The sequence below is a fragment of the Phasianus colchicus genome, chromosome 15, assembly GCF_987193195.1.
Source record: "Phasianus colchicus chromosome 15, bPhaCol1.hap1.1, whole genome shotgun sequence".
Classification (NCBI taxonomy): Eukaryota; Metazoa; Chordata; class Aves; order Galliformes; family Phasianidae; genus Phasianus; species Phasianus colchicus.
Genome location: NC_143450.1, coordinates 4023426 through 4048949, shown reverse-complemented (window position 1 = coordinate 4048949; position 25524 = coordinate 4023426). Strand labels below are relative to the sequence as shown.

General features: G+C 45.6%; 2 protein-coding genes across 11 annotated transcripts in view; both read left to right on the top strand.

The window, feature by feature from the left end:
* The window catches only part of KCNIP1 (potassium voltage-gated channel interacting protein 1), a 299615-nt gene extending 287981 nt beyond the window's left edge, over positions 1 to 11634 (top strand). For all 7 annotated transcript variants that reach the window (XM_031598005.2, XM_090150798.1, XM_090150795.1 and 4 more), the window contains 6 exons: positions 2876 to 2945; positions 3494 to 3564; positions 5037 to 5144; positions 5707 to 5811; positions 6373 to 6435; positions 7606 to 11634. In XM_031598005.2, coding sequence (XP_031453865.2) covers positions 2876 to 2945; positions 3494 to 3564; positions 5037 to 5144; positions 5707 to 5811; positions 6373 to 6435; positions 7606 to 7653 — 465 coding nt within the window. In that variant the 3' untranslated portion in view covers positions 7654 to 11634. The remainder of the gene's footprint in view (positions 1 to 2875; positions 2946 to 3493; positions 3565 to 5036; positions 5145 to 5706; positions 5812 to 6372; positions 6436 to 7605) is intronic.
* A 105-nt stretch (positions 11635 to 11739) lies between these two features.
* Positions 11740 to 25524, top strand: part of GABRP (gamma-aminobutyric acid type A receptor subunit pi) — a 36273-nt gene continuing 22488 nt past the window's right edge. The window contains exons 1-4 of one of the 4 annotated variants that reach the window (XM_090150794.1): positions 11740 to 13252; positions 15787 to 16001; positions 16950 to 17088; positions 19126 to 19344. The gene's annotated coding sequence lies outside the window, so the exon portion shown is untranslated. Of the gene's footprint in view, positions 16002 to 16949; positions 17089 to 19125; positions 19345 to 25524 lie in introns of all 4 variants that reach the window. The other 3 variants (XM_090150792.1, XM_090150793.1, XM_031598009.2) reach the window with 3 other exon arrangements.

The following is a 25524-nucleotide window of genomic DNA, read 5'->3' as shown; positions in this document are numbered from 1 at the left end:
AGATCTGATGTTTCCACACTGGACTGGTGGAGGCTTCCACCAAACTGCAACTCAGCAAAGCAGAGCACAGCAGCCAGACTGGCTGCAGGACGTGAGGTGCTTGGGCTGAGGGCTTTGGCTGTGGCTCTGTAAAAAGCAAGATAAGTGAAGCAGCAAGAATTAGAGCCTAGTGGATCTTACTTTGGTTCAGCTTAATAAAATAAAATGTGGTTGTTTTATAAGTATATGGGAAGAGAGAATTGTTTGAGCTAAAAGGCAGTGTTGGCATGCGATGCAATTAGAGGTTTCTGTTCCCCAGGTGAGTGATGTTTGGGGAACAATTAATGAATGGGAGGGAGTGAGAAATTATTTATAAGATTCAAATTGACAAATTGCTGACTGTTTAAGTGATCACCAACAACAGAACTTTTGGCTCAATAATTCATTATGTCCTTTTTGGACTTTCTCATTACTTGTATTCTTTGGATTGAGTGCATGAATTTAAGAGGATTGGGATCTTCGTGGGATTTTCTGCTTTCTTCAGGAGGTTGCCCTATTAGGGGAACAGCTGCTTGCTGCAAGGGACACTTTGCAAAGGCTCAGTGAGAGAGCAGCAACCCCAAATAACTGTTGGGACTGTTGGGAACACTCTGGCTGTGCTGTAGAGTGACTATTTTAGCAAATCTGCAGAATGTAAATGAGCCTTCTGTGAGATGGGACGTCTGAAATAAGTCTGGATTTGAAGACCAAAGCAAGCAGCGTGAACAAGATAAGGAAGTTCTGGTATTTTCATAATGCCACAAAGATACTGCTGGCTATCAGAGAACACAAGAAAGGCAGCAAAATAATTTCTGATTCTAGCAGAAGAAAGAACCCCAAGTGCAATTTTCCTTTGATTTTTTTATTTCAAAGTGTGGTTTTCAGCTCCTTTGTGGTTTAAGGAGAAGTCGGAGGAGGTCAATCCATACACGTGACAGATGCTGTCAGTGCCAGTGCTTGGTAGCTAAATTTTGGGAAATGCTGGGTTTGTTTCTGTGCTTGGCAACAATACAAACCAAGTGTTCATGGGATGTGCTTTTTCATGCTGCTATGAAGTTTCTCTTGCACGAACCTCTGTTGCCTTCAGTGGAATTCAGCTGGCAGAGAGCTTACCTGCTCCTTTTCACAAGAGAGATTTCTTTCGAGTCAGCTGCCTTAAGATGTGCTGGAGCACTAATGAGGCCTCTTGAGCTTTATTCGACTCTTACAAAACAAAATGGTGATCAATTAAGTGTAAATGAATTGCTACTAGCATATGTGTCTGAAAGCAGCCCTGCTATGTAGAGCTAAGCAGGGCGATCAGTGTCAGCACTGCGCTCCTGGAGGTTTGATGCAAACTTCCATTTGGCTTCCAGATGGAACATCAGAAGCAAGCAGGGTTGTGTGGAAACTCAAAATGGCCAGACGTGCTGTGGGAGACCTCACCTCTTTGAGAGCTGTGCAGCTCCTCTCGCCGTGCCTGCCCAGTGCTGATGCACTGAGACTGGGGGCACAGGAACACAAATGGTGGCTGGGGCTGCTGGGTTGGCCTGGGGCAAGGGAAAGGTATGGAGAATATAATGGCTAGTCCCTGTATTTATAAACTGTCTTAAAGCATTGCATTGGCCAGGAAGAAGGCATCTACTGAACTGGAGGAAGGAACTCAAAGCTAATAGCACTAATTCCAGTAGCAAAGAGGTATGGAGTGTATGTGATTAGGGGGGTGCCTCTGGTGTTGCCCGAAGTGCCCTTCCTTGCTCTCCTGTAACTCACACGGGATGGAGCCATTTCTTTGTTCTGCCCTTCCCATGGTTGGTGAATGCAATGTCAGCAGCAGGCGATGCTGCAGATCAGACGCTTTTTCTGTTTATAAGCTTTTCTTGATGGCAGAATTTCTTGTCAAGGTCCTTTTGTTCTTAAAAGACAACCTAAAGAACTCATCAATAAGTAAGCTGCTGGCTTGAATCTTCCTCTGACTTTGTGTCACCGATTCAAAGGGATTTTCCTAAGTTTGCTCATCCCAAATTCAACGACCTGTAAGCAGCGGTGAGGAATGGATTTTTGTCACCTGCACTGGTTAGGTAAAAATATAACTGTGGTTGAACTCAAGCATGCTATATCACAGGATGGATGAGTTTTTATGCAAAGTCATGCAAACAGAGCCTTTAACCAAGATGAGGCTTTGGAGCTCTGAGTCTGTAAATAGGAACGGGGGAGGTTATTTTGTGTGTATGCAGAGGATGCAGAGGGATGGGCAGTGGCTCAGGGTGGCTGACTGAGAGATAAAGCTGCATCCTGCTGCTGGCTTCTCTTGGTTTGTGAGAGCTGGAGTTTGGTTGTTTAGGTTTGGGGTTTGCTTTATAATAAAGCCTCTGGATTGAGGCACATAGCAAAGCTAAACCTGGTCCTGAATTTTACTTGGGCTGTCTGGTTTCAAGCTTTCTGGTTTCAAGCCTCATACCAGTGCTGATGTTTGAGAATTTGCTGGTACAAACCATTACTCTCCATGGCACTGGTGTAGGGTATCTGGCTACTGGGGGCTAATGTAGAGGGACAGGACAGGGAAGCGTTAGCTGGCAGTGATATCTGATGTATTAGAGAAAGCCTTTGTGTGACAGAAGGCACGAGCTGGCTGTCCAGGTCATTTTTTAAAACAGGAATTAAAGGCTGTGAACCAAATCTGTGAGATGCTTAAAATGGAATTGCAGTCTGAATTATTTTAATTTCTTCAGCTGCACAGCCCATACATCCAGAACGCTATGGGAACAGGGATGCGATTTCTATAATTGCTCTCTTTAGGCTTGTACAGTTTTGCAAATGAACCTTAACAGAGCTGGGGTGTGTGTTTTGATTTGGTTTTGTTTCTTTTTTCCGACAGGAATGTCCTAGCGGGGTGGTTAATGAAGAGACGTTCAAACAGATCTATGCACAGTTTTTTCCTCATGGAGGTAAGCAGGATGCTTTGTCAGGTTTATTGAAGTGTGACTTAATGCAGGTTGTTGTCACCTGGCTGCAGAGCTACTTGGATACTCTGTGCTAGAAAAGTGAGGTAAGGGCTGCAGGATCTTACACAAAAACATGAGCAAGGCAAGAACACTGATGTAGGCCCTTTGAACAGCTATTTAACAAGAATAAAGGCAAACCCACATTAGAGATTGCCAGTAGTTGTCAGCCACAGAGCAATGTGCTGCTATGAGATGGAGTTGCTGCACTTGCTGCTGGAGCTAATACTGCACTGGCCCCAGAGATATGCTTGTGTGCTGCTTTTTGCTCTCATTCTTGCAAGCACAGCCCCACAACCCAGATCATACCCTGTGCAATACAAGCTTTTGCATTCAGTGGGGTTGGGTTGTGGTTTCTGCAAGTCCACGTTAATATTTACTAGCTCACAGAGTGGCAGTGCTTTAAGGATGGCTTTATACTGAAAGAGAGGTTGCTGAGAGCCAGTGGTATATAAGGAGCTGTTGTACCAATTGGTGCCTTTTGTGTTTTCCAGATGCTAGCATGTATGCACATTATCTCTTTAATGCATTTGACACTGCACAGAATGGCTCGGTGAAGTTTGAGGTAACTGCTTTGCATCCTGTCTTAATGCCCTTTTTCTCAGTTCTGTGTGTTTCAGCTTCCCCGTCTATTTTTCATCGTAAACTCTGGGATTTGCTGGGCTATGGGCTGGAGGGCTACAACCAGCTGAAACATCACAATCTCATTCTGTTTAACGCAGGCTTCTCGTGCAGATGGGTTGGCTTTCTTCCCACTGGAGAAACAAACAGATTGTGTTAGTCAGTAGCATAGGAGTGTTAGTGCCACAGGGAGAAAGTGCAGAGGTTTGTGTAGCAGAAAGCACAGGGCAGTAACAGTCCCATGGAGCAGAGACCAGCGAGTGGCACAGACAATGTGGACATTAAAGAAAGGCCAGAGAAGCTCATGCTTCCTGTAACTCGCATGCATTGCAGGATTTCACGCGTATGTTCCTGGAACGCATGCATTTTCAGAGCTGATTTGAGATGTTCAGCAGGGATCTCACACAGTTCCTGAGGAATACCAAATCCACCCCATAGCTGCAGCCTGTGTCTGCAAACAGAAAATGGTGGAAATGCTAGGCAGCCCTGCTTTATGCCATCAAAGTGGCCAAAGTTTGTTAGTTCCAGGTGTGACGGAGAAATTATTTATCAACTGTGGGAAGGTTGCCATATGGAAGTGCATCTCTGTAGCGATGGCTGCAGTGGGAGTTCTGTCTGTAGCAGCCCTTCTGGAGAGCATTACTTCCAGAATCCGAAACGAACTGACCCACAGCAAAATGCTTAAACAAGGATATTAAAAAAACGCTGAGCTTTCCTTCCTGGCAAATCTGTCTCTTCGGTGCTTATCAAATGTAAGCATTTTGTCCCCTTTTTTGTATCGTTCAGCAAACTTTAATTTCTCTTGAGTGTGGGTAAAAAGGAACAAAGGTCTTTAGGAGGCTGTGCTCTGCCCCGTGCAGAGCCACAGGAGATGATATGGGGAGGACTACGTGTGTTAAATGAGACACCAGGTAGAGTGTAGCTGCTTTAGCTCGAAGCTCTGCCTGTACTAACAAATACAGCAGTGCTGCTGAGCCATTGTGCAGCGCGAACAATAAATCAAAGTTATTGCAAGCAGTAACTCCACTGTAAACCAAAAATGCAAACAAAATACCGTGTCCCAGATTGAGTCAGTAGAGGTGGGAACCACACCTGGCTAAATGTGTTGTGTTTTCTAGAGGACAAAACCTGAGCTTCTCTGTGTGGCAGAGGGGTCTGGGATCTTGCTGTCCCTCTCAAGGTAGGCACAGGGAAGATGCACAGTTGAGTAATTGAGGACTCTTGGGATTTTCCCAGTTCCCTCATAGACATTTATTAACGCTGCTCAGATCATCTTAGCGGGCGCTACGTCCGTTGAATTCAGTCAGAGAGGATACCTTAGTGTTAAGTGGGTAACTCCCTTGGTGGGTGTAATGAGGAATGTGACTTGGAAAGGGATGTTACACAGATTCTCATTTCTCTCTCTGCCTCAAACAGGATTTTGTGATGGCGTTGTCAATTCTGTTGCGGGGAACAGTTCATGAAAAGCTAAGATGGACGTTTAACCTGTACGACATAAATAAGGATGGCTATATAAACAAGGAGGTAGGGCTGTTTCTGACAAATGTGGTCTATGAGAGCTGACTTGTTTCTGTTACGTAGCACAATTAATGTTACATACAGCTCATCAAACATGTAAAACTGGACCTGAGTGTTTTTCTGTCTAAGAAAGTCCAAAGTGATCTCACACTGTATTATTCTGTAGATGGGTTTTCCTATGTTACACTGGCTTTAATGGTTAGCTCTTACCTGGAGAAAAATCCTGGTTTAATCTATGAGCAATGCAAAGCTGTGAAGGGGAGGGGATGATGACAGCAGGTACTCAGTGACCAAGGCATCTAAGGGGCTTCTGGCTGCACTGGGAGGTGTGATGTGGGCTCACCCAGAGCACTACAAGCCCCCCAGATTTAAGGGTTAGCATATATCTGATGATGCATCTGTCTGCACGCATCTGTGTTCTTGGGGCTGACAGTAGATACAGGCACGAGGTCTGTGCTGTTTTGTTAACGGGAGAGGGGGGTGAAGAAAAGGTCAGTAAAAGAAATAAAAGTGCTATCATTTCTATTAATTTCCCTGTTGTGCTTTTGTTGTCATGTCACTACTGCAGGAGATGATGGATATAGTAAAGGCAATTTATGATATGATGGGAAAGTACACGTATCCCGTGCTGAAGGAAGATGCTCCAAGGCAGCACGTAGAAGTGTTCTTTCAGGTACTTGATTTCTGATAATGATTTCTCAGCACTCGAGCTCTTCACTGATGCACTTTAAGATTAATCCCAGATACACAGCTGTTTTCTACTTTACATCCTAAAACAACTTCTAGTTGCCATCCAACCTAACGCTACATTGCCTGCTGACTTCTTGAGTCTGAGGTATCCTATTTGATTTAACCCAACCCTCTGCAATGGGATGATATCCATCCAGTGAACGTGGAGCTTCTGTAGGTATCACAGTCATTTGGTGCTTCTCTTCTCAGCTGCCCATAAAGACAGACAGCAATCGTATGGTGAAGCAGTGAAGAAATAAATGATGTAGTATGAGCAGAGGTTGCTGCATGTGTATAAGGAAGGTTCAGGTGGAGATGACCTCAGAAGTCTTCCACATACCAGAGTGAACCAGTCCTTAGCTGCCAGCAAATTGAACCAGTGGCACCGAGTGTGTAACGTAGGCTGCTCACGTGCCCTAGATTTATTCAAGTTACAGCACATAAGATGTTATACTGTTACCACAGTGTTATCTATGGGAACTAAATGCTTGTTTTTATTTTGCAGAAAATGGATAAAAACAAAGATGGTGTTGTAACTTTAGATGAGTTTATCGAATCATGTCAGGAGGTAAGCATGAAATGCTAGGTGCAACAAAAGGTGCAGGTCATGCCATCAGTGTTTGTTTTCACTTCCACCAAACTTCATTTGCAAGGAGCTGTCACTCCAGATCCTGGGTTTCCTTTGCTCTCTAAAAAACAAGCAGCTGTAAGATTGGTGATGCTCTGTGAGGCTGCTGAGCCATCAGGGCCATGGGGTCAGGCTGGTCAGTACAGATTCTGTGACAAGTACACAATTATGAGAAAGCTCATAGTGCCCTCTACCTTCCTCAGTATTTTATTTACTTAGTTGTTTATTTAAGAGGCTGACACTGTGTCTTCAGTGTGTGATTAGAGATCTTAGTATTGAAGCAGGTTCCACAGTAGGGTTTTGTTAAACCAGGACCAGGGCAGGGTATTTGGTTCCTCACTGTTGATGCTCTGGCAGCTCACAGACCCATGCACTGCCATCTGGCAGACCAGAGCCATGCCACACAAAAATGGGTTTTTTACTTAAGGAAACAAACAGATGTGCTTACCTCTGCCATTTCTGAGGCTGCAGTTCTTGTGCAGTGAAGGCATGGCATGGCTGTGCACAGGAGGATTGGTTCCCACGCAGGGCATCACTGAAGTGTGTTCTGATGAGTGTGAGTGGATGCTGCTACCAGAAACAATCTGGTATTTCCCTTATGTGTCTCCAGCTCTCTCATTTGGATCCAGGGACCTGAGAGAGGCTGGCATTTCATGTATTCTTGTTTTGAGCCCGAGGTGTTCCTGTGAGGAAGTGGTCCTTCATGGCAACGTGCTTGTCAGTTCAAAGCTGTCCTTTCATTTGGGCTTCTGAAGCATATGAAGCTAAATACACACCTTCGTATTCAGGATCAGTGCAGTGGGTGCCGATGTCTGAGGGCACAGCTTCAGTGCTGGTTCAGCTTTTCTTCTGTGAAGCAGAGGCTGTGCTGGAAGCCAAGCTTAGGAGAAAGTTCAGTGCTTGCATGCCTCAAACCAGTCAAGGTGCTGAAGTAAAAGCAGTGCTTTTCCGAGTCAGAACGTAATTGCTGAATCCATTCAAGCTCACCGAGGGTGGGAAGCAAGGCTGTTGCCTGCAGTACTCCCCGCAGAGCCCCTCCTGTGCCATGCCAGGTTAGGAGTTGTGTTCATCAGTGCTCCTTTCGTGAACGTGTCTTCTCATTGCTTTCAGGATGACAATATCATGCGGTCCTTGCAGCTCTTTGAGAACATAATGTAACCATGCCTGGAAAGCTCTGGAAGAGTCAGAGACTGCGTGTGTAACAAAGACCTCCTTTCTGGGTGAAAGCTTTTTATAATTCAGCCATGTTCAATTCAGCCAGCGTGTGAGGATTTTGTACGACATCTCCAACCAAATGGCAACTGAATGCAACTGATCCCATCTCTCCTCCGCAAGAGACGACGGTGGACCTCTATTTCATTTTGGAAGCATGCAAATACTTTAATAAAACCTGATGAGAGAGCTGCTGCTCGAAGCTCAATGAGTAATACACAGCATTCTGTTTGCAAGCCACAACTCCTGCTTTAATCTAGCAAGCTTGATTGCGTGTGATAGCTCATGTTGATAGCATTTTCAGCCACCTATTGCAATCAAAAAGCTCAGTCCATACAACCATATGGCAAAATGTTTTATGGATGCCTTGCCTTTAATCTGCTTTGACAAAAAAAAAAAAAAAATTGAATCTACAAGGGCCATCTGTAAAAATGAACAGTGAATGTACCTAGGACGTTAAGCAGACAGCCCGTGTAGCCAGCATCCCCATTTCTGCAGAGATCTTGCTTCTCACATGCACTGGTGCCACCACGCTGAGGCTGGTGGACGTATTCCTGAGCACATTAACTAGAGGAACTCGATGCCAGGGTTAGTCAGAAAGGAGCAAAGCATGAGTAGCATGTAAATTTCAAACTGCAGAGCAAATCTGATCAATGATGGTAAGTTGTTGCAGGACCAGGTAGGTTTATAAGGGCTGCTAGAGGAAGGTGCATACTTGCTATGGTCCCAGCCACCTTCTGCAGTCCTGCTACGTTGTGGGACACCGAGCGATTCTCTGTTGTGCACCTCAGCAGCACCATGGCTGTGTGTGATGGTCCTTTCGCTGTGGTTTGGCACCTGCTTCCTAGATGCATCACTTAACATTTGTATTTCTCCATTAGATGTTAAAGCAAAGTGTTTTCCACTCTGTGGATTTATTTAAGCTTCCCAGGTTTACTTATGGCTGAAAAGGGCCATGTGGTGCAGCTGTGTTCCCACATAAAGGCCTTGGCACCCACAGAGTGCCAAATAAGTTTAATTGGCACCCACATGGTTGCTGTTAGTATCAGAAATGTCTGCCAGGGTAGCTCCGCATTTTCTGTAGCAAAATCTTTATCCCCAAGGCAGTTGCATGTCTTGTACAAGTCCTGATCCTTACTAATGCCCCAGAGAGCTTTGTTGTGGGGAACTGTTGATCTGTTTCTTTCGAGAGGGAAGCAGGAAGAGTCATGTAGCGAATTGATAGCAAGGCTGGATTATGCCCAGTAGACGTGTCTGCTGAGGAACACGTCAGCCTGCTTTGCAGAGGACTCTTAAGGAAAATGGCTGTTCCCAAGCAGCTGATGGTTGGGAAACCAAGGGAAGGAGGGAGCAGCCTCCTGTACCAACTGCACAAACCACACACAAAGGAGAATCAATCCCCTGTCGTAGTCCAACGTCGTTCCTGTCCAGTAAGCATATATTTTTATTATGTCAGATACTATATTGCTAATATACTGTTGGCACTGAAGATATATTTTAAATATTATGTATGTGGAAGCTTTTTATAACACTAAATATATAGTATGCCTAATTTCTGTAGCCCTATGTTTTATAAAAAATAATAATAATAATGATCACCTATTGAAATATTCCTGGTTGTAGAAGTAGGTCTGATCAGTACTAGAGTAATGCTATGTTTATTCCTCAAGATGGAATGTGTTCCCTTTATCTGGGCTTCTGCATACTCTTCTGTGTGGTCTTTGCTTTGTTCCCCCAAGTTGACCACTTGTCATCAAAACAGCTGGTCAGCTGAGAGAAGTTACTTGTATGCAGGAATGACACCTTAGTCTCTCCTGTTCACTGCCTTGCACGCAGTTGCCATGAATTAATTCCTTCTAGCAAGTATACAGAGCAGCTCGTGATGTGCTGGGATTCACAGAAAGGATGCAGTGCTGTGAGAGTAGCCTTGTCTTCCAGCTGTGCAGTGTTGTCTAGTTGGTTCTTGTTTAATAGGCACTTGATAAAGACATCAGCTGCAGCTGGAATAATGCCCAATATTTATGTTGTTCCTTCTTGCGATTCTTCTTATAATCACTTGGGCAAATAACAGCCTTCAGTGCAACGAGCAACCTGCTTTTTTCTCCTCCATCCCTACAAGCATGTGTCTGTTGTCAGTCTGAGCAGGTAACGTCACTGGACCAAAAAAAGGGAAAGCAACCATTTGTGCTGAGTTGTTCAGTGTCTTTCACCTCTAACAGTGATGCTCCAAATGTGCTCACAAGATGGCCCATATAGCCTGAATATTTCTCAGAATTGGAATGTGCCTTTTTCAGTAGAACAGAAGCATTATTAGATGCGTGATTCTTGTAGTTCCTGGAGCTAAATTAATTTCTGGAGCCACTCTGAATTTGGCCTCAGCTGTATTTTCAGTCTCCACTAGCAGAATTGTTGTGTCCCAGGGACCAGAACTGCTCTGGGTCGAGTACAGCCTGACTGAGCAGCACACCTGAAATATTTGCATGTTACTCTCAACGTATCTTTAAGTGCATTGCTGAAGCCAGGCTACTATTAGTGCCCTTACACTTTTGGTTTTTCTCCTCTTCTGCACTGCTGTAGTTTTTTTTCAGTTCCTAGTAATGATGGCTGTGTGTTAGGAAGAGAGGGAGATGCTGAAAGCTGCTCTGGTCTTGATTCTGCCCCTAAGCCATAACCAGAGCCCAGCTGCCATTGCCTGTGCCTCATGCCTGCCATTTGCTCCTGGATTGCTGCTTCTCTGTTCCCCTGAAGATGACATCCAGAGACCCAGCCAGGCAGTGCAGTGGTCCCAGGGGAAACTCATGGGGTTCAATAAATCCAAGTGCAAGGTTTGGCACTTGGGTTACAGCGAGCCCTGCTATCAGTACAAGCTGGGGGATGTAAGGATAGAGCACAGCCCTGCCAAAAAGGACTTGGGGTACTGTGGATGGCAAATGGATGTGAGCCAGCAATGTGCCCTCACAGGAAATGCCTGTGAACTAAAAGAGGGGAGATTTAGGTTGGATATGCGGAAGAAGAAGTTTTTTACAGTGAGGGCAATGAGGCAGTAGCACAGGGTGCCCAGAGATGAGATGGATGCACCATGCCTGGAGGCACTCCAGGTCAGGCTGGATGGGGCTCTGAGCACCTGATGTAGTGCAGGTGTCCCAGTTCAGTGCAGGGAGTTGGACCGGATGGCCTTTAAAGGTCCTTTCAACTCAAACTCTTCTGTGATTGTAAGTCTGTTGCTAAAATAGGAGGATTTGCCATGTGACGCACAACAGCAGCATTTCCTGTAGCTCTGATTGTAAATTCTGGATGTGTCAGAGCAGTTGCCTTTGTGAAACCATTTATTATCCTGTGTTTGTCTACGATTCCAATGATAGCAGCCAGAGGCTTGTGTGCATCAGTGCCCAGGGGCCTCAGGGCTTTCCGTGAGCAGGATCCATGCATGTGGCAGGTGACAGAGATGCAGTGACTGTGAGAGAGTCGTCCTCTGCATGGAAATGTCTTTGGGTTTGCCTTTTATGTTCTTGGTGAATGTTAGTTTGTAAGCTTGCAAAGCCTCTCATCGCTCATAAATGAGGCTTGCAATATTTATGGCAAATACTTACTGCTACAGCTTTCTAAATAAAACATAGTATGCTGTTCTGATCTCATCTCACCATCGATCCTCTTGCCAGGATGTGAAGGAAGCTGCTGTGCTGCTTGCTAAGTTACAGTTAGACTCTGTCAGTGCTATCAGCTGTGCACATTTTCTTGAAGCTGTGAATGTTTCAATAACATCTGCATTGTAAGTCTGACTGTTTCACTACTTACAAGCATTAATCTGCATTTTCATGCCAGCGTTTTCTAATAAAAGCCTTTCTAACATGCGCTTTAGGCAACCATCTGTTGAAAAATAGGAATATGATGAATGATGCAAAAAAAAAAAAAAAAAAAAAAAGAAAAGCAAACAACAATGTAATTTGTCTGTTGTCGTCGATATACATTTTCCTGTATTTTTGAATGCATTGCAATACTGTGAGTAACTGTATGTTGAGTTGCAAACCTGAAGGTGCGGTTCCAGTGCCGCAGACTTTGGCATTGCCTGGCTGCAGCACACGGTAAGAGCAGAGCATCTTCATGTCTGCGTGTGATCACCGCTAAGATGGCAGCAGCTCATGGCTCGTGGGAGTGCCATGAAAGACTTGTGGGAAAGTGCTGCTGGTGTCAGTCGTGCAAACTAAAGCCATGCGGGTGGAGCGGCGGTGCGTCGCTTCTATTAAAAATGCTGTTATCCGATGGCAGTTTGTATTACGTTTTGTTGAATGGTTTTAAAGATTTGGGTTTTAATAATAAAAACTACATGTCTGTAGGGGGGTGTCCTCCTGTACGCCCAGTATGTATTTTTCTCTTACTGGATGCTGTCAGGTTAACAATGCACAGCCAGGAGACTGATGTAACCACGCATCGATCTGCACAGGGGCTGTTAGACTGCTGGAGCAACATTTACATGGTAATGATTCTTTCCATTGCTGATCTGGGGATGCTGGTCTGTTTGTTGTGGTGACATACGCCTCTGTTTGTCCCTGGTGTGAGTAAGAGTTCGGAAATACTCAACCTGCTTCACCGGTACTATCTTGGAACAGTAAAAGCTGAAATCTTATAGATATCTTTTTTTCTCTTGGTCATTTTTGCTTAAGTACCTCCAAGTAACAGGAATTACCCTGAAGAACATGCAAGCACTACTTTATTGTAGAAATATGAAAAGTAAGCCTCTCTGTGTCCCTTTATTTCTGGTTTGTGAAAACATCCATTCTGACACATGGAGAGTTGCAGAAGAAATTTTACTAGACTATATATGTGTGTATATGTACAGATATACAGATATGAAAATTTGGTCAGCTTCATCACATAGGGTATAATATATCCACCAGCACATCCCAAGACAAGGAGCTTTGTTTTGCATACTTGCAGGAATGTAAAAATATAGGTGTACGTGTGAAACACAGCTTCAGTCTCGCTGCAGGATGTGCCAGGGCAGCTCTCAGCATGCAGCGAGGGATCAGCCAGCAGCAGCCAGCACTGCTGCCTATGCAGGACGATGGCACTTCCATGGACACAGGCCCAGTTGCTGCCCGGCGATGGACAGCTGTTGAAGCTCCTGGTTGGCACCTCTCACAGCACCAGGTTACACCAGCGGCTGCACGGTTTGGCACACAGCTGCATGCATTTGCTTTTGATTCATTTTTTAGTGTCGGATCTGCTGAGGTGGCTGCGTGCTGACCATTAGCACTGTCTATGCTACATCTCTGGGATCCTCCTGGGTGTGACAGAGAATGAGCGGTGTGATGCAGCTCAGCATGTGGAAGTGGTTACTTTAGAACTCAAAGCCTTCATATTATGAGATTAATTCTGTGATCTCTGCTCGTTTGTGCAGGCCCAGCAGAGGTGGAGGAGAAGTGACCTGGCAGCAAGACCTCTGCACGAGCAGAAGTTACTGACCATGCGGTTCTCTTCCGTTTTGGATCAGAAAGTGCATCTGAGATGGAAGTACACAGAGAAACTGTGCAACGTGCTGGAGAAAGTGAGGCTTGTCCCTGTACTAGAGTGGGATGCAGCTGGGAGCATTTTGGGGTAGCCTGATTTAACCCAATATAACAAATTGCTCTGTGAAAAACGATGGTTTTAAGTCTCGTTGCAGCACACTGCCTGCTGCTAGGTCCACTAAGCAGAGATGTCCCAGGAACCACCACTGCCCTTCTCAGAATTAACGAGTCGTGCTGTCAGCAAGGAGCGTGGGTTTGGTTTCGTTGTTACTTACAGCTTGAATCATTAATGCTGTGTTTTCAGCAGCAAGCGAGTAGATGCCAGACTTTTGGAAAGCAGAGTCTGAGCACTCCGTGAGGTCAGATAAAATAAACACTTGTAAAGTGCTTTTGCTGGCTGTGGAGCTCGCACAGGGAACGCTAGATGTCAGTGAGGGCCAGCAGCCGGCAGGTTGTGGCAGCACTGCAAGGGGCAGGAGGTGGCTGTATAGGATCAGATGTGGGAACTGCGTAAGCAGGAATCCTGCATGCCTTTGTACATTGGAAGGCTGGTGATGGACGTAGCCCCGCTGTGTGGCTGGGAATGGCTGGTTGTTTGCCAACACAATCATAAGGTCCAGCATCATCTCCTCTCAGGAAGCAGCTCTGAAGCACAGATAGTGTAAGTTGAAGGAGTCTTTGCAGTTTATATTGCAGTAGCCCCAGTGTATGCTGCTTGTACTATGTTTTGCAGGTGGCTCTTTTCAGGTGGGGGTCAGCATGAGGAATGGGAGACATGCAAGTAGCAGTGTCGAGAATTGTGATGGTTTGTTCTTTATTTGGAAGAAGGGGAGGAGACAATGTGAGTCACTCCCTTTCATTCCCTCTATGCTTTGCTAACATTAGGCATTACAGACCCATAACGCATTTTTGTACCTGGAAGCCACTTGTTCAAGTCGTTTCTTTGGTTTGTACCTTGGCTACAGTGAGATCAAGCTGCCTGCTGTATGTGAGATCCCGAAGTCCTATGGGGATGGTGTTTGGAATGGGATAAGCTTGAAGTCTCTGCAGTGCTCCTGACCATTTGCAGTCATGCCGCATGGCAGGGCAGCTTGGTGCTGGCATTTAGCAAAACCTTGCTGCAGTCTGTAGGTTAGTCTGGGAGGTGTGTGCTCAAACTGCTTTTGTGAAAGTGGCAGGGTTTTAACAGGATGATTCAGGATTCCTTCACCTGAATCAGTCCGTGGGCACCGGAAGGTAGGAAACGAACTGAGGGTCTCCACGTTCTCAATGGATAACCTTATTTATTTCCAGCCTGTTTTGCTTTCATGCCCCTCTCTGTCTAGTAGAAGTGTGCCCAGCTCCATCTGGAAATGCAAGGCTTTGTCAGTGCGGGGTTCTGGCGAGAGGTGTCCCATGGGAGGGAGGTACCTCCTCACCACACAGAGTAAGCTGTGGCGTTTGGCTGTGAGATCCCCCTCCTGGGAACTCATCTGCTGCTCACCAGGGTTGTGTCTGAGTGGTGTGGGCGGTTTCAGGTGCTGCATGCAGGAGTGTGGAATAGCCAACGTGGTATCGGGGTGTCGTGTGCTCCTAATTCAGGATGAGAGCTGCCGATAGGAGCTGGCACTGATCTGCACTGCAGTGCTTCTGGTGGAAGAGGGGAGTCTTTCCTTTGAAAACCTGGCATGCTTTCAGAATAAACTGCTGGGAGGTTCGTCCCAGCCAGCGGCCACGAAATGCGAGACGGGTCACAGCACAGCAAAGCAGGGTTCTGCTCATTGAAGGCCCTTCTGATCTGAAGTCTAGCCGCAGCAGAAAATGGGCCTGGATGGTTACTGCCCTCACGCCTGGTAAAAGGAATCCAGGTAAAAGATGTAAGAATGAGGCCGTTCTGGTCAGCCTGAACACTCCTCATAAAAACCCGTGACCTTCCTTTCCTACACCACAGGCCTCGTGACTGCGTCCACACTGTTTCCAAACCCAAGCTACAGACTGGGCCTGCAGCTGAGGAGCACAAAAACGATAAAGCCACGTTGGATCCAAAAGCCACTATTGCCTGGTAGTGGCAGCAGCAAATATTTACAGTTAGCTGTTATTTTTACATTTTAAACACGGATTTTAATTAAAAAGTCATTCCCATCTGTGACTGGTAAAATAGAGGCTTTTGTAACGGACGTATTTGTTTTCTGAGGGATGTATTTAGTGTGTGTATACATCAGCAGCCATCCCAAGAGACCGTCATGGTAATGGATGAAAACCAGGCCTTGCTGCTGCGTGAGCAACTATAAAACCGTGTGTTGCAGCTCTCTGAGATGGTGAGTTCATGCTGATAGACTCAGCCACAGCCTGGGCGTAAATCAAGGGCAGGAATTCCACAGTGTGTATTTCAGTTTTTGCATATTAATTCCCTGGTGACTTTTAAGTTCTAGTCATGCTTACTGAACAGATCTTTTACTGTCAATGCCGAAACAGCTTTCCTTCCAAATAGTAATGAAAACAAAGACAAAATATGGGCTTAGTGCCATCAAAATATTGTAGATTTGCAGCTGCTTACAGAAGTTCCTTTCTTTCTTTGCTTTTATGAAAACAGGTGATCAGATCCCCTCTCCTGGGACTTTGTCAGAAGATCAGGTTTATCCACTGAAACGCAAGGGCGTTTCCATCTGTTACTCTGCACTCAAATCTGCCTTATGTGGAAATTATATCTGCTTTGGCTTCTTCGAGTTGTATGGGGACAACCACTTTGCCAGTGTACTTCAGGCCTTTGTCAGAACACTGCTTTCAGCATCCCACAGTGACTTGCTAGTAAGCAATTACTCATCTTGGGAGTCATTTTGTGAAATATGAAATACCACCACCACAGGCTTTATATTGTTATGACGAGACAGAGGGATCTAGAACAGCTCACGTGCATTTTTCAGCTTGATTACTTGGATTGATTTACATTGAGACATCTAAAATACAGGGGTGATATAACTGCCATTGAAAGGGGAGCTTTTCCAGGATTTTCTTCAAGCTTTTCTGGGGAAATAAAAAAAAAGAAAAATGCTAAATTTTGTTTTTTTCCATGTTTTGTTCAGAACTGTCATTGTCTTGCTGGAAGAGACAAATTCTGGATAGCTAGAGATGGTTAATATCCAGATTTGTGCCTGTCACTAGAAGAAAATCCTTAGAACTGGAAAAGCTTCTCTCAGTGAAGACCTGATTGTTGGCTGTATAGTGAAGTGCACACATTTTGCACATTCCTAGCCATCCAGAAATACATGTCCTCAACACAGGTCCTTAAGAGTAAGCTTGCTAATTGTGCCAAACGAACAGGCAGGTGCTTTTGCCTGTGCAGAGCCTGTTACAGGAACTCATTTAAACATAAACAAAAATCTCTGAGATAATCTGGGGGAAATCTGTGATGAATCCCAGTGAGATTTCCTGCAGAAGGTGAGATACAAGCACCGATCCTGTCCAGCTGACATCCTGAACAGCCTGCTACACTACTCTTACTGCTGAAGGCTATGTTGAATGTCAAAGCAGGGCAATATTATCCAGAGGTTAGTTTATATCCTGTGGTAAACTGGAGAAGTTGAAATTTACCAAAGACACAAAGATGTGTTCTCTATATAAATGTTGTGATTTAATGGCTAAATTACAACTTAACACATCATAAAAATACGATCTTCTGTGATCTGTTAATGTCATTAATATTAGTTAGTGCAGATGTCCATATTTATTATTAACGTATACTTCTTTCATTTTCAGCAATATCGAAAGCTAAGCCAGTCTTATTACCTACTTTTGGAATGTCTGACCCAAGATCATACGGATTTAATTACCAGCTTAGAGCCTCATGTCCTGGTCTACATCCTTACCTCAATATCTGGAGGACTTACTGCTCTAGGTAAGAGTTGTTGACTGTTGAAAATCTATTTTACAGAGTAGATAACTTACCCACTATGTGTTTCATTGTGCATTAAGTTGTAATAACATAATGCTCAAATCCTTAAGGACATCTGCTACAAACAAGCAGTTGAGCCGTTTTCTGTATCAGTCTCCTTTTAACATGAAGTATGAGCAAATAAGAGGTGTTTTGAAAGGAAAAGAAGGTAGATTTCAGTTAGTGGAATCCTTTGTGGTGGTTTCAGCAATAAAGCAAACAAGGTATGTAAGCTTGAGTCTTACTGGCAGTGGCAGTGAATATTTCATGCACGTCACACAATAATGTGAAGAATGCACAGCCAGGAAGACAAGGGAAAGTATTTTGGGAGCTGCAAACCCAAAAAGGAGAATTTCTGACTCTGAAGACTCGCATTTCTGAAAGCACGTTGCCTTAATCTCTGTTTGGAGCAGAAATCTCATTACAGCCAGAGAAAAGGATATTCCAGGGCTTGAGGAGCCCAGCTCAGCAGGGCAGAAAAGATTACTGCGGAAATTCCTGTGACATTACAGAGACCTGTAGGTAATTTTAGATATTGTAAAAGCAGCGTTCAGAAATGTAATGGACAAGAAGAGATGTACTGTTCCTTTAGTGACACTTTACGATGGGTTTGGTGCAGCACTTAGAATATTTTGTGTGACCTCTGTGGTGACAGCAGCCGAACACCTTGCTGGCTGCCACGTGCATCTGCACAGGAAAAGATGCCCTGTTTTGGGTTTGAGGAAACTTAGTGACAATGGGCTGAAACCTGCTCTGGATAGGGGCTGGAGGTGCCTCACGGTGCTGACAAAGTCTGGACGAGATAGACAGAGCCCTGTGTGGGTCTGTGTGTTAGAGGGGAGGGTGAGCAGAGAAATGTGGCACAGCTGGTCAGACCTGTTCCCTGCACTGGGATTTTTCCTCCTTTGTCTCTTTCTTCACACTTGGCAAAGAGGGGAGAAATAGATGTTGTCTGGCTGGTCTTCTATGGTTTCGCTCTCGATGTATTTTTAGTGCACTGATATATGGGCAGCCAGGCTCTGACTGCCCGTTCCTTGTTTGTTTTCAAGGAGAGGCAGCTCTGCAGCTCCCCCACAGTCCCAGCTTCCATGCATAGCCCATGTGGAGTGCAGAACTGACCCCTGGACACAGCTGCTTGGCAAATAGGCTGAGACTGCCATGGGCAGCATGGTGTCCTTGTCCCACCGTTCCAGTCTGTGTGCTCCCCTTGCCCAGAGCTGCACAAAAATCCAGTACTCTCAGTTTTGGGACGTTGCAGTAGATGTCAGTCAGCAACACTGCCCAGAAAATGCTACCGTGTCAGTATGGTCTGAATTTCCCAGTATAATACTTGTTTTTTCTTCCCCTCTTAGCTTAATGAATGACATTTTGGTGTTAAAACAGCCTTTGAGGGCTCCTGTGCTTCTGCTGCAGGTGCTCCCATGCTGCTCTGTGGATGACCCTGTTGGAAATATCCAGATAATTTTGTCAGGATGGTATCTCTGATGAAAGCAGGAGCACCCCTAAGGACACAGTGACAGTTTTGTACCTTGTAAAAAAAAAAAAAAAAAAAAAAAGCAGAGTGTGTTTTGGAGGTGAGGATGGGGTGCTCTCATTGTAAAACACAGAATTTAAGCTCAGATTTGAATTGCAAATAGCCTGTGATGGAGTGATTCAGCCAAGAAAGAGCAGTGGTTTTAGATCTCAGTGTGCAGCTGGGACCTGCTGAGCAGTCTGAGATACACCACTGAAGGACTCTGTTAACATTTCCTCCTCTTGAAGCATGCTGTGTCATGGAAGGATGGCTTCCTGGCTCCCCTTCCTCCCATTTCTCGAATATTCTGCACAAACTGTTTTTTTAATAGGTGCAATTTTAGCCTGACCAAAATATATAGATGAGAAAGCAACAATAGTGGTAGGGACATCTTTAGGCCCAGACTGCAGGGCTCAGGAAACACACTATGTCTACATACTGCCTCGCATGACTGATGGAATGAATGGCTGTGCTTTGTTCTTGCTCAGGTCACGTCTACCTGGCGGCTGCAGACACCCCTGAAGGCTCTCCTGAAGGCTCACCTGAGTTGGCTGCAGAGAACCAGGATGGCTCTGCAGGGCAGCGCTGCATGGGCTCAGAGCAGTTTCTGCATGGCCTCACCAAATCAGGCACGCAACTTCTGAGAAGCTCTGCAGATCCAGTGCAGCATCACAGTGTGGGGGAGGTATTTGCTAAGGAGGCACCAGGTACTGACTGCTGCTACAGGGCAGGGCCCTGCTGTTAGCAACTGATGCTCAGAAAAAGAGACGCAAATCTGTGTCGTCTCTAAGAGAGATGCTTCTGTTCAGAGCAAATTTTTGGATATAAAACTTTATCTCATTGGCTTTGTATGGGATGAACTTGATATTTTCCAAGCATGTTTATTCAACTGAAATTTAGAAACATCTTAATGTGGGAAGAAGCTCTGTGCACAGGTTTCAGCATTACAAATGATCACTTCTGCTGTCTATTACAGTACTGCTGATGTACTCTGTCTGAAGCATGTCGCATACTGTGACACTGTGCTTCACTGCTGTCCCTGCAGGTTGGCATCTGATGTGAAGTAGTGATAAATTCATTTAAAATGCCTTAATGTGGCAATAGAAGGCAGTTGTTAATAGTTACGTTGATGACAGCGTTGGCTCTCTTCCTTCTCTTGCAGTCTCCTTCGTGGTGCAGTGCGTGCGTTCTGCAGGCAGATGTATGGCCCTGTCATAAACAAGTTCCTTGGGAGTGCACTGGGGCTCGGGGTGCCGCCGGTCCCACGGGGACACTGCTCAGTACTTTTCCAGTTGCACTGTAACTGCTTTGGGTGTGTGTGTGGTCCTCTGCAAGTGTGGCTGCAGCAGTAAATAGGACAGAGGGCCTTTCGGGACACACCGGGTGCTTTCTCTGTGCTGGTGACCAGTGCCATACAGGTGGTTGGTGTTCTCCATCAGTTTAGAAACAGCTCAGATTTTTGGTCGTAAGAACTGGCAGTGCTATTTGTGCCAGTGCCTGGAGGTGCTCCAGTACTGTAACCATGCTTAATCATGCTTGCGTGTCATAGAATCATAGAATAATGGCCTGGGTTGAAAAGGACCACGGTGATCATCTAGCTTCAACCCCTATGCTATGTGCAGGGTCACCAACCAGCAGACCAGGCTGCCCAGAGCCACATCCAGCCTGGCCTTGAATGCCTCCAAGGATGGGGCATCCACAACCTCCTTGGGCAACCTGTTCCAGTGCTGCACCTCTCCCCAGGACCCGCAGAGCTGGCTGGGGACCCCATCCATAGCTGTACTGAACTGTGCAAATGCTGGCAAGAATTTGAATTTCCTGAGATTTAAAACCCAAAGGAGAGATTGCAATTATTATTTTTTAAACCCCTTCAAAACATCTTCAAACCTACATTTTTTTTCAGGCTGCTTTACATCCTGCAAAGTTAATGTGTCACGCTGGGCTGCAGTAAGCTGGATAAAGCAGTGTTTCCTCATTCATTGTGTAACAACAGTTATCCTTTTACACTGTCCCCACTACGTTATGCTGATAAGGACCAAAAAACATTGCTTGATAACTTCTAACAACAGTTGGGACTATTTTTAAACACAGATGAGTTTCTGTTCTCAATTGTTATTGCTGAGGCATTTTTGAGACTGTGAAGCCCTGCCAATTCTAAGCACTGAAAGCTGCCTATCTCCTGGCAAACCTACTACAACTGCTTTGCAAGTAAAATATAGAGCTAAGCCACATAAACATCAGTGATTTTTCCACCTTGCTTTGCTTCTCCCCAAAACAGAAAATACTTGGTCCTTGGAAGTTAGTCTTGGAGATTATTCAAATGCTGTATGATTAAGCCTTTCAGAGATGTCCTTTCCAAGGAGGCACCAAGCACTTCCACTCCTGGGCCTGATGCAGCTATGTGTGCGCTCACATGGCTTTGTGCTGAAGGGGGTGGTGACACACTGGAACAGGTTGCCCAAGGAGGTTGTGGATGCCTCATCCTTGGAGGCACTCAAGGCCAGGCTGGATGTGGCTCTGAGCAGCCTGGTCTGGTGGTTGGTGACCCTGCACATAGCATAGGGGATTGAAACTAGGGGATCACTGTGGTCCTTTTCAGCCCAGGCCATTCCATGATTCTGTGTATTAGCTCTTTACTTGTCTGCTGGTAGCACACGTTGCTGCTTTCATACTGCACATGGATTATGGGGATCTAACATCTTCCACTATCCAGAATTCCTCTGCTCAAAAGTAGCCTAGAGGAAGAATTACTATTTTTGAATGGTGAAAGTAATAATACAGAGAGTCTGTTTATAACCAGCAGCAAAGCACCAGGTTTGTGCATATCAGTTATCTGTAACAGGGATGAAATTAAGTACAAAAAGATCTCATATTGGCTCTGAGGTGCTGGGTTCCTGCAGCAAGGGGAGGAATCCTGCTGCTGAGCGCAGCCATGTTTGGAGAGAGGAAGCACAAATCATCCGTGTGCTCATTTAATGCATTCATCCAAGTATTTTGGCATTCTGGTTTCATCCTAAAACTCCCACCTTGGAAGAGAACAAGGCTTTGGTCCTTTATGCTGTTCAAAAGCATTCCAAAGCACATCTGCCACCAATAAAGAACATCTTGTGGATGTGCAAACCAGAAAGCAGCACTTGTTACAGCCTGTCCAGTAAAGCACATCTTGATCTGATCTGCTGTCTCAGTGTATTTCAACCTATCCAAGGAAAAATAAGCAATGCTTCCCACCAGATCCAACCGCTAGTGCCACTACAGCATCTGCCCATCTTTTGGTACTGGAGGCACTTGTTATGGGCCAGATATGTATTATAAAAGTTAGGGAGGAGAAAGGTATGGCACCACACCATGTAAGTTTTATAATCTTTTAAGCCAAATATTTACCCCACTGTTGTGCATTAATTTGAGATAAAAACCAAATATTATGTGCATGACACTGAGTCTGTTTCCACACTCATTCTGGTATCTGCCAAGAGGTTACACTGACCTTTTTTTTTACTTTTAAATTGTATTATCTTTAAGATGAAGTTAAAATGGGCAAGAATCTAGACGTAATTATTGGGTGCTGATGTGCACGTGGACAAAATAACATTCTCAGATTGTAACAGGCAATGTCATAATCGAAGTAGTTAAATGGGAAAAAAAAAAAACATGTTTGGTACCCGTCCAGAACTGTTGTTTCTATGTGAAATGTTTGTTCAGTTCAAATATTTGCAGTATTGGTGTGTTAGACCTGGTAAAAGCAAGGCAGTGTTGGTAATGGAGAGTTTGTTCTTAGCGAGTGAGAGTAAGAAAAGATCTGCACCAAGACGTGTTTCTGTGCATCTCTCTCTTTAAAGGTCCCTGGCAGATGGTGTGAAGAGCAGTTATTTCCCTTTTTCATGTGGGTTACTATGGCAGGGAGCAATGAAGGCATTTTTCAGGGCAGAGTGGGTGTGATGGATCTCTGGCATCACTCAGCAGCTCAGGTTCCTCTAATCCCATGGCATTCCAGGAGGGATATCTGTGCCCCACAGTGTGTCAGGACACTGTGTTGGGGGGGTTTAGAAGATTTCTTGTTTCCAGTTAACTGAGAACAGTTTAAATGGCAGCATACACAGCCATGTTGACTGCATCTCCGTGACCTTTGGTTTTTGAGCTGTGGTAGAGGCCTGCTGCATGAAAGCATCTTTCCCAGAGCAGAGAACACTCCAGGGGTGACAGAGGGATGAGAGCTCTGTGCTGGTGGTGCTGGTTCGTCCTGCTCTGCTGGCATTGGCCTGGTGGAGAAGGGAAGGATGGGAGCATCACTGCTGGTACTTATGCATCCCTGGTGTCAGGCCTGCACTGCAGACTGGGACCAGGGCGAAGTCCAACCGTTCTGTGCAGCGGGGGAGGCTGGCTGCAAGTTCATGCTTGCTTTATCCTTTCACCCAGGCAGAGCAGACTGCTTACCATTCAGTGTTTTATTTTTTGTTGTTGCTGTAGACACTGTTGTCAAGTCAGAGTTTGTTGTAAATATGCCTATGGGATAAAGTGACATTTGTTTTTTCACACTATCGGTTTCCTGCCTTCTCTCCATCCTCTCAAGCACCTATTTTAGAAAAGCTAGAGAGATAAGTTATGCAATGGCTCTGACTTGGCAGTTGTCTTAAATGCTGGAATGGGGCAGCGATGCCACCAGCGTGCTGCTGGCTGACAGCAGGGCGCTGCCATGGCTGTGCTGCCCATCCCTGCCTGCACCTCCAGGTGGTTGGGCAGGAGTTTGACCATCACCTCTTGTCATAGTGGGTGTGGGTGTCACTGCCAGGAGCCTGGCACAAAGCTGCAGAAAGCAGTGGTAATGGATTTATATAAATAATAAATAAAGCCAACTGATTTATCTGCATGTTCTAGCTTAGCAATTAATTCTGCGTTTGGGAGGCAGAACCAAAGCAGAAAACATGTCATAATGCCAGATCAGAGCTGATAATGTATTCCTCCCTTCCTCAGTTCTCTGCTAGCATGGATCAGCCTATTAAGGAATCATCTCTCAGAGCACTGGCTGGCTCCAGGAGGATCCCCAGCAGCTGCAGAGCCCAGCCCGTATGGAGACAGTGCCAGAACCACACATGTAGGAATGGAGGGAGGGATGGAGAGAAAGTGGCAGGAGGGGCCTGGAGGTGGGAGGGGGGACTGCTCACCAGCCACTATGCTCCTGAGGGGCCCAGCACAGAGCTGGGCGGTCAGTGGTCTGAGCACTCTGAGCATGCTTTTTGCCATATTGCTTTGAGACACATGATTACTCCACAGATAGCTCTTAAGATAACAGGTCCTAAATGTAATACAGGACTGTGCTGTTTTACCCAGCATAGTTCCTTGGTGGGATCCCACGTGGGCTGCCATATGGCACATCCCACATTGGAGGCAGCTGCAGCTTCACAGGGAAAAGCTCACAGAGGCTTCTGATCTGGGAGCAACTTGTGGGACATGGTGGTGTCTGTGGATGCTGGTGGGTGCTTGAGGGCTCCATGGTAGCACAGGTACAGCAGTGGGCACCCAGTGCTGGGTGGGGGGCACTTGGTGAGGGAGGGAATAGTCTGCATGCCTCTCCCTGCCCACACGCTTCCCTTTTTCTCAGTTTCTCACTTCTCTAAGCATGGGTTGCATTTATCCAAAGCATCGAGGGTGCTAAGATGCAATTTCAGAAGCTGCAGCATGTTCTGCTGCTGGGGAGTGGTTCTGCCACCAGCACAGCACCACAGCGCTGCATCGGGTGGGAATGCAACAGGTACAGATGTAAAGTCAATGCAGTGAAGAGGAAACGCTCAGGAGAAGGCTGCTGCCAAGGTGATCTCTTTGATCCTCTTATAGAATTTCCTGTGTGTGAAGTGGCTCTGAGGTTGGCTTCTGATGGAATTTCTCTTTATCTGAGACAAGAGGAAGTTGAACCTGTGGTCTCTTTCACAAATGTTTGATTCAGTCAAGTGGAATGTGGCTATTTTTTCATCTAGACTTGCATCTTTATTGTGTGTCTTGCAGCAGGGGACTGAGCTTTTCTCGTATGTACGAATTGAAAAGTAAGAAATGGAAACAATGCATCCATCTACAAGAGATGCTCTGCTCTTGTTAAGCCAGGATCAAGAAGCGGCCACGTGAGCTCTTAACCAGGAAACAACAGTATTTTGGTTATCAAAAACCAAAGTCTCATCAAACTGATATCAGTGCACAGGAAAAGACAGAAATATTGCAGAGAAGATAAATCTGTTGATTGTTATCTGCGGGTTGCATCCATTCACTGCCTTGTCTTAAGATGTGGTGTGTATGCTGGATTTTGAGCTCAGGCCTTTTGGGAAGCGTTGCTGTGATGGTCTCCTGCTGTAGTGCAGTGCAGCTCTGCCTTTCTGCTGCAGGCTCTCTGCGTGTCACAGGTGGGCAGTGACATCCAGCAGCAGGCAGGAGGCAGACAACCCGGTGTGCATCTCCTGGCATCGTGGGTGAGCTGCTTGGGGCTGCAGTGCCAATAGAGCAAAGCAGGCAGTGCTCACTTAAGAAAATCAGTTTCTGAAGGGATGTGTTTATACATTTGTACGTTTATGGAGAGGAAGTTGGTAAATGAAGCTTCTATGAAAGTCCACAGCCAGAAATGCAGGTGATGTGAGCATGTCTCAGGGCCAGCCAAGGTGCTCCTCTGCTGCTGGCGATCTCACACAAACTGGTAAAAGTGCAGAGCTGTAGAAGTAGTCTTGAACTATTAGGTGCAAAGTACAGCTCTAATGAAATGTGACAGCATGGCTTTTACGTTGCCACATTCAATTCATCAATATGAAGAGGGCAAATGCTTTGACAGGAGGCCTGGGATGATGAATGGGCCTGGATATGCCTCATCACTTGTTGAAATTGCAACCACCTGCTGAGGCTTCATTAACTGC